Source organism: Ceratina calcarata, unplaced genomic scaffold (assembly GCF_001652005.2).
Source record: "Ceratina calcarata isolate Rehan_Ccalc_2016 unplaced genomic scaffold, ASM165200v1 scaffold397.2, whole genome shotgun sequence".
In the NCBI taxonomy this organism is placed as follows: domain Eukaryota; kingdom Metazoa; phylum Arthropoda; class Insecta; order Hymenoptera; family Apidae; genus Ceratina; species Ceratina calcarata.
Window position 1 is genome coordinate 301,524 of NW_017163090.1, and position 9,045 is coordinate 310,568.

Sequence of the window (9,045 nt, forward strand, 5' to 3'; positions counted from 1 at the left end):
GCCATGTATACTCGCGCTCTGATTGGTCGGGGATTTTTGTTAATAACTCAATAACCACGCCTCGGACAACTTTTTCGCAAAGGAAAAAGTTGTTTTAAATCACCTCAGGAACCTCCCATTAAAATATGTACCACTAGTCCTGGGACACCCTGTATAAACATTCTCCTAAGAAATACTGATAATTATTAACAATACGCTTGCAAACGTCTTCATTACGTATTTTCTAGCGTTGAAATGATTCTTTCGTTCTATTCTAAGTACATGTTAAACGTTGAACTGGATAGGGCAGATCTCTATTCAGTTGGTTCTTGTAAACGCTAAACGTTGAACCGGACAGGGCAGATCTCTGTTCATTGGTTTTGGTAAATGCTAACGTTGAACTGAACAGGGCAGGTCTCTGTTCGTTGGTTCTGGTAAATGCTAAACGTTGAACTGAACGTGTCAGATTCCTGCAAAATTTAGCTTTGGCAGCACCATCGAATTGGGGACACCGAAACCTGGGCCGTGAGCACTCTCAGTTCCTCTCTGGTACTACGTTATTTTTCAGATAGTTTAGGGATACGTGCAGATATCTCTGGTTAACTGAGTATGTATGGCATAACGGAATAACGGATATACATATATGGTAAATGCATATACACAGATTTGTTTTCTGTATGTCATTAATTCCTTTTGTTACTAATAATGAAGCACAAAATCCTATACGTATGTTCAGTCAAGTATTCGCTGCCTCATAAGAGATTTGAACGCAATACTGGAATTACACATATAATACATCTATGTACGCATTTTTTCGCACTTCATATCGAGTATTGACACCAGGTCTCAGAATATTATACATCAAATTACGATACTAACATATAATACACATAATTGGCTACAGTTCTCATTCCTGAGTAACTACGTGTTTTACGCCAAAACTTTAATTATCCGTACCTACAGTCCCGAAAATACATCGTCTCCAGCTTACGTAAGCTTACATTGACTATCATTTACTCATGGTAAATAGCGAATTACCATACACCATTATTGTTAACGATTATTATCGTCGGCGTTTGACATGCGCCAATTCTTAGATTATATCCAATCCGGATCCGATGTTAATTAATTGATTCACGATCAGGGAAAACGTACACGCGCCTTCAACCATTGTCCTTGCTTTCGGTAAGTTCTTCGTCTAGTTTTTCATGAATGGAATCGATGTGATTTACGTCCACTTCGATCACGAAGATAGACGCCGGTGGCGTTTCTTCGACATGATCCACTTCCGCCGGAAGTAACGGCATCAAAGGCTTGTAAATCTGTAGTTCCATCGAGGTGACACGTGACGAGGATCTCGCAATTGTCACATCGAGCTTATTCTCGTAATCTCTGTCGTTCTCGTTTCGTTGAAGCTCGCTACTATTCCGACTCACGTTGTCCATATCCTGTTTGTCGCTTTGAGAGGAACTCGATGCGTTTCCGACTTCCTCCTTCTTCTCGCGAATCGAAACGTTTCGCGATACAGAATAAGGTCCCTTCGACCTGACGTCGGTTACCTGTAATTAAAATTCCGATCGATGAGATAAGATACACTGTCGTCGTTTATAGGGGAAATATCGCAATAAACTGGCAGTTATTGGAGCTTTCGAGTATAATTGATTGCAGCTGTTCAATGTCGATAACGTTCCGCGAGTTTTTCCAAAAAATGATAAGCTTATATATTTTTAAAATCTACTGAACGAGATCAATAAAACTGATAACTTTCCCAAATAACTCTGATATAATCCTTGAAATGCAATATCGTTCACGAACTCGATTACATAAAAGATTCAAGAGACTTTGAAACTCACCTGACGCAACAAGTTCAGTCTTGGTACCCTTGCGACTGCCGGGCCACCGACTTGCCTTTGAAACTGTCTCTGAGAACCGACCAAGGAGCCACGATCCTGGAGCACACTGATCACGCTGGACTTCACGTCGCTATGAGGAAAGAGCAACCTCCACATGAAATTTTTTAGGGCCGCTCGGAAGTCCTTCAGATGATAGGCGTACAACAATGGATTGCCAGCCGAATTCAAATGCGATAGGATAATGCAGAAGTTCATCAGGACGTCGTTAACCTTACACCTCGGACAGAAAGCCATCACGCAATTGATCGTGTACAGTGGAAACCAGCAGATGATGAAGAAAATCACGATGCGCGACAGATTCTGCGTTGCCTTCACTTCCCGTTTCCTGGCGGCTCCGAGTAATCTCAACATGGTGCCCGTCGTCTGGTTTCCCGTACGACGACCCGGGTTCATCGTTACAATTTGCTGCAGCTGTGGAAACATTGCGAAATTCGATGTAGCAACGAATAATATCGAATTTATTCAACAACCAAAAATCATCTTTTTTACGGAAGACTCGATGCGTGAATCAAGACATTTAGTTAATTAAAGGAGGTTTTCGAGGGTCAGCAAACAGGACACAATTTTCGTTATTTCATTCTCGGCAAGGTGTTTGCATATCGCGCGTAAAAATACGTGTACGATCGCAGAGAAACACGTGGGTCAGTACTACGTACATGCATATCTATGTATTTAGAGTAAGTGTCTGACCTGCTTTACGACCACTCGGTATATGTGAGTGTAGAAGGCTGCAATTAATAGCGCAGGAAAGATAATCGTGGCGAAGTAGAGGAACACCAAGTAATCGTAATCCATCACCTCGGTAAAGATGCATTTCTCGTTAGATTTCTTTCCGGCGTTCCACCCTAGAAGCGGCAGGAAACCAACCAGCGTGCCGGCAATCCAACACACGCATATTATACCTAACAGAATAAAATCTCTCATTTTTAAATCATCCACTACCATTGCTTAAATTGATGTATACATGGGATGACACACTGTATAACGTAACTAGAGATAAATGAAAAATCTCGTCTATCGTTGAATATGAATAAAATAATTGTACGAATACATAATGTTTCCAATTTGTAATTCCAAGTAAAAAGTATTACGATTTGTAGTGGTTCCGGAGAAATGGAAAGTCGGTCAAAGAATAGAAAATGATAGAGGAGTACGCGAACGCTATCGATTAGAGTGCACGGCAATAAACGCACCTTTTTCAACCGTTCAAGAGATGGTATCAGTCGGTTGGGTCGTAATTAAAATCACTCGTTCGCCATAAACAGGCGAAACGCTTAAATTAATCGCGGTAGCTTAGCTTGTCCGCACAACGAGGAGCATCTATCCATGTCACTATTTTTATTCTTTAAACATTGCCAATTTTCGAATAGAATTTCGTGCCATGGTGAAAATTTGCACACGCAATATTTAATTTCAACATTCTTTTCCTCGTGGGACAGACGGTACAATAACGCTTATTCCAATTAACGTCATCGTTAATCACTTAATTTTAATACTCTTTTATTCTGCCTGACCTTCTTCTAAGAAATTTTTAATATTCCATTGAGTTTAATTATGAATTGCAGTAAAAGTTTATCCAATTTGTGTTATCTTGGCTCTGTTTTCAAAGATTACGCAAGTTAAAAGTCGATAGGATTTTGGTTTATTTCATCGAAGTCGAAACAGAGAAAAGATAGTCCCTCGGGAAATCAAACCTGATGAATACTCGTTGACGTACTTCCTACTGTCTTTTTTTGCGTCATTGTTTGTGGAATTGTTTGAATGCCTTCATCAATTGTTCTAGTTTTTCACTAATGCAACCAAACAATAATTTCACCGAAACATTACTGAGATTGTAATAAAATAATCTAATAATTCGGTGACTGTAATTGCATACGAATAATTATGCAATGTTCCTAATTAAGACAAATACCGTACTGAAGGAATTATCTAGGACTGATAGAGTGAGCAACGTCAATTAAGAATAGAAAGTTTAAGCGTCTAATAAATAAAAGTAGTATTATTACACTGCCTTGGCTCGAATGGTTCAAATATTTCAGAGAAATATATGGACTTCCACCACCTACGCTCTAAAAACGTCTTATGCATCGAGAGCACGTACCACCTGTTGCAATTCGAGGTGCATTCTGTTGCATCTCATCAATTCAGCTTCGAGAAAAGTAGGATAATATTTCTTTAGAGAAGATAATCGCGTATTAGATAGGAACGCTTTCATGAAGGATAAAAGATCATCCATATTTCTTTATCTTATTTCTTCAACAATTTTTTTAACTTTAAAAATTAATTTTTGTTCATCATTTTGCTTACTCCAAACAGAGAACTATTAATAGAAACCAACTTTGTAAGAGGAGAGTGATAAAGTGTCACGTACTCTACGATATTTCTTACAATGTATTCTGTATGACGTTCTGGCTAAATTAAGCCTAAGGTTGATAACAATACAGTCTCTCATAGAGGGTCTAGACAATATCGTCTAATCAATTCTGTTCCGTATTACAATTCCGAAACGTGATAAACATTCCCTGTCACGCGCATTCAGGACAGGAAATACAATCTAGTGTATTTTCGGACGTGATTAGGCTACATTCAAAGCACATGATAAATATTATACTTTACATAAGAGATGAAACTATATTGATAAAAACAGATTTACTTAATCGTAATATGTGAATTAACAAAATTGTAATCGCGCATTTAACGGGAAATTGAAGTTTGAAAACTGTTTTCCACACCGGAATTGAAATACTCGGTGAAATGATGGAAAACAATGTTCGAGATACACGTTGCAGAACGCGAAGTAACAGGTGCTCTCGTACAAACAGTTCCGCAAATTATAATTATACGGACCGTTTCTGTGTTGTTTTATCGCAACTCAATCAAACGTATACGCGAGGCATGTTGAAGGGTTTCTAGGAAGGAACCGATTTTAATTAGATCATCGAATGGCGCAGCGTCATCAGCGTGAACAACAATTAATCATTCTCTCGCCCGTACGATTCTTCGAACTTCTCGCCCGTACGCTTTATCATCGACTTACACCACTTGCGCGGCTGATTCTTCTACTTTCTTCGCAGCTCGTGCTCACAGCTTTCCGTTCGATTATATCGAGTCGCAAAGCGTTAAGTATGTGTTTAAAGGAAAAATGGTTATAACAGTAAAGAATATAAAGATGTATGACGTTCATGTTTATTATGGAAAGATGAGATCTTGACCATTTTGTACATAGCTGTAATGAGGTTCGTGATTAATGGAACACTTCGAATTCTGTCCGCATATCGTGTATCGCATCGATCTTCTAAGTTAAATTACGGAACTTGCGAACTCTTGGAATTTCTAATGCTATCTATTTAAGAACTAAGTACTTAAAAAATAATCCGTATACAGGACACGGGATTTTAATGTTCAAAATCGCTGAGCGAATTAATACTCATGAAGTATGCTTAGACATATAGTTATATAAAATTTAGATATAGATGCATGCATTACGTAGTCTTACGAAAATGTAATTTTAAAACTATTAAGGACATTGCTGTAAATGCGAGAAAAATTTCTCCAATATAAATATTAAAGGGAAATATACATGTACAGATCTGCTCGTTGACGTTATATTGCGTCATACAGGATTAATTAGAGCGGGAAACGGGAGGAACATTAATCGTAAAGTCAACAGCCTGGCTGCCGGCTCGATTTCAATCCTTACCTATGGCAGTCTTGGTGCGTACGGTGCGCGAGTATCCCATGGGATGTAGTATCGCCCAGTAACGATCCACGGACACTGCCACCAGGCAAAAAATGCTAATCGTGCAGAGGACGACCAGCACCGAGACGGTGAACAGACAGGCGTGTAGGTTTGTCGGCAAACCGATGCTGGCCAGAATAGCAAACGGTATGGCGAACAGACCCACCAGTAGATCAGCTGTGGCCAACGAAATGATGTAATAATTGGTGCGACGACGAAGTTTCCTCTCTTTGCTGAAGACAATGATCACTAGACCGTTGCCGAAAATTGCGCAAACCGACACCAGGATCTCGCAGACTGTGTACGGTAGATTTAGCTCCGAATGATTCGACGTGTTCACCGCTGTTACGGTCAGGTTATCGGCCAGCTCACTACCGTTTGATGGATATTCCATCACGATGGACGCTGTCACTCGGAACGCGATCGTCATCTACCCTCTCACGCAATGATCTTGACTATTACCACTTCGACGAATTGTTACACTTTACACTTGTTGATTAGGAACGAAATTTGATGGAAGAATTATTTTTCTAGTATCTTCATCTTGCTTCAATACCTAATTCATTTTTATTAGAGTACGTGTTAGGGTCGGTAGAATCAGTTGTTATGTACTAAATGTTATCAATGATACTTGTTAACCCTTCATTCTAGAAGGTATTACGTTAATAATTGATCGGAGCTCGCAAATGGAAAATTCAGGCCGTCGCGTGACCAACTATTCTTACAGCGTTTTTAATGGATCCCCTTAATTTCTCTATACTGAATTTCCATAATGCTGGCCGCGTCACGCGAACTTAATGCCACGTTCCTTAATAGATCCGATGTTAAGGAAACGTCATGAATCTGAAATCGCACATTAACACGGGACGAAATCAGTCATCGACATTTCCTCTGCTCTCGTTTTGTTCAAAGAAGTAGTACGAGTTCGGTTTACTGATCGTGTCACGCTCGACATGGTAACCGATCGTTCTCATTTTATCAAAAAGACACCGGCATGTGTGAAATGGCCGGAAGAAGGAAGCATCGTAGCTTATTTGTATGCCACGATGGTTAACCATATTTGTTCCACTTTCAACGCTACAAGCTTTGTCTCTGTGGCGTACGTCGAAATGTGTAGAATTCTTCGATACTTAAAATATAATGTATATGGTCTACATGTTTCGTTTAAAAGTGAGACATAATGCCAATCGTCTTATTGTTAGCTTCTACAAATATTATTTTTGCCATTATTTCACAATATTTGTTAAGAAGAAATGTTCATTATCTTCTTATCGTCAATATATTTCTATCTGAGACCATAACTGGTCAGTAGAAGTGCATTTACGATTTATTTAACGAGCTATGAATTCTAATTGCGTTTGACGGTCGAAGCGGATCTTAAAGTATTCTCAAATGACTATGTCCCCGCGAAATGCAATGGTCGCCCATTGACGAACAGCATGACCGGAAATCGTGGATAGCCAGTGATCGAATTCATTCAGCGAACGTTTCGAGTCTGACTACGTCTCACTCGCGCATTTGCGAAGCTTGTTACGGACGACGAATTTCCGGCACATATTCATCGAAAGATGATTCCATCTTTTCGCGATAGACGTTCCTCTGACTACGTTCCCAGAGACATTTGGATGACGACGTGATCTACCATCGTAAATCCCGAAAGCGTCGGGTAGCACCTGTCATCGATTTTTCAATTATCTCCATTTTCTTCCGCAACGGCACCGAGGAGTTTCGCTCTCACTTAGTTCGAAATCACGTGGAAAAGATGGATGATTATGCCAATCGATTAGGCTCTGCTTTTTTCTTCGTAGTTAATCGAGTATAAACATATTTTATAGAACAGATTCACCTCTCCCATTGATATATCTTAGGTGGGTCACAGATTTTCTGTCAACTGAGATGTTTATTTATGAAAGACCAATTTACAGTGGAGAGATTGTCAGCACTGTTTCTTTTGATCCTTGGTACGACATTTTTATTCAACGCGCATTAAAATTTATAGCCCTTTGAACGAGTGTTATAAAGAATTCCCTTCGTGGAAACACTTTCCTGTTCCTTAGCATTCGAGACAACGCAATATGGCTTTTGTCCTCTTTATTGGCCCCTTCGAACGTAATTAAAAAACTGTTCGATGAGGGAAACAGATTAAACTTTTCATCTGACGTCTTTCCAGCAAACGTGAGGCCCGTTATCTTCGGGGATGTTGAACGTTAATGAAAGAAGGATCAGAAAGTTGATCGTTCCTATCGTGGTCTGCTTCACGGCGCAATTCTAAAGTTGCGGTCGTTTCTGCGAAACAACTCGCTGCAGCTGACGGAGAACATTGTCCGCGATTCAAACTTATCAAACTTTCAGTCGAGGAAATTCCTGTGATTATTTAGAACTACAACATGTGGTAGATCATCATACGCAAATTTTGTAACCAATCTCGAATTCTTTGTATTTCTGGTTTCATTGTTCAAACAGAAGACGAGTTGAAGATGAGATCGAATAAAGTCAGAATTAAATAAAAGTCATCGTAAATAGTGTTAGACGCGATCGTATTTTAATATCATCATGCAGACCGACACTCTATTCTAAGCTTTTACGTCTATCTTTATTTATAGAGGCTTAGTATATCACTTCCCGAACATCATTATAACGATAGTATTTAAGCTAATACCCTTGACATACTTTTCCCCGAATCTAAAACACCTCTTTCTCTTCCATTTCCACGAAAGAGTTACTACGTATGTGTCAGTTGTATCTGAACAAGAATGACATTTCACATGCAATTTACATTCACAATTTCATATTTCTTTAATTTCTCCGAAGCGATGAAATCATTCACTTTTAATTTAAAATTGAATACTCGAAGAAATACCAATCATTGAATCGGGGATCTTTACTGAGACCATCAACGTCAATCAACGACACTGCGCGCTTGTTTTCTTGTTAATCACAAATTAATCGGCGTGATGTTTCAAACTTTTTGTCTTTCCGAAAAACCCGGATTAATTAAGAATTAAAATTGATCGGGCGTGAACGGTTTCCGTACAGAGAACACGTCCGCCTTCTCAACCCCGTGGCGCGTAACTGAGTTCCTCTTTGTGACACGCGGGTACACGACGATGGTGGAGGTGGAATGAACGCGTTTATAGATTATGGCGGTAGTGGTAGACTACTGAAGAAGATCGACAATGTCCCGAGTCCTGCGTAAACGTTCCCGTGTTCCATTGCATTGAATTTCGGCAGCTTCTAAACAAATCACACCGGAAGGGTAAATCGCAGTGATCTTTAAAAGTTATAATTATTCGAAGATATAAACAGATTAGTGCGTCAGTCATCAAGTATTTGTTGCTGTAGTATTTGTGCAACTCAATGGTAAAGCTTTCCATCAGAATTTATGTACATTTTTATTCGTTTGCGTGTTGGACT

General features: G+C 39.4%; 1 protein-coding gene across 1 annotated transcript; it reads right to left on the reverse strand.

Annotated features, from left to right (window-relative positions):
- Positions 1–607: 607 nt before the first annotated feature.
- Positions 608–8,716, reverse strand: LOC108626374 (adenosine receptor A2b). The gene is made up of 4 exons (XM_018027006.2): positions 5,593–8,716; positions 2,583–2,794; positions 1,833–2,303; positions 608–1,538 (listed from the first exon to the last, which is right to left on the reverse strand). Exons 1-4 carry the CDS (start codon positions 6,059–6,061, stop codon positions 1,143–1,145), a joined length of 1,548 nt encoding a protein of 515 aa, XP_017882495.1. The 5' UTR covers positions 6,062–8,716; the 3' UTR covers positions 608–1,142.
- Between the last annotated feature and the right edge of the window lie 329 nt (positions 8,717–9,045).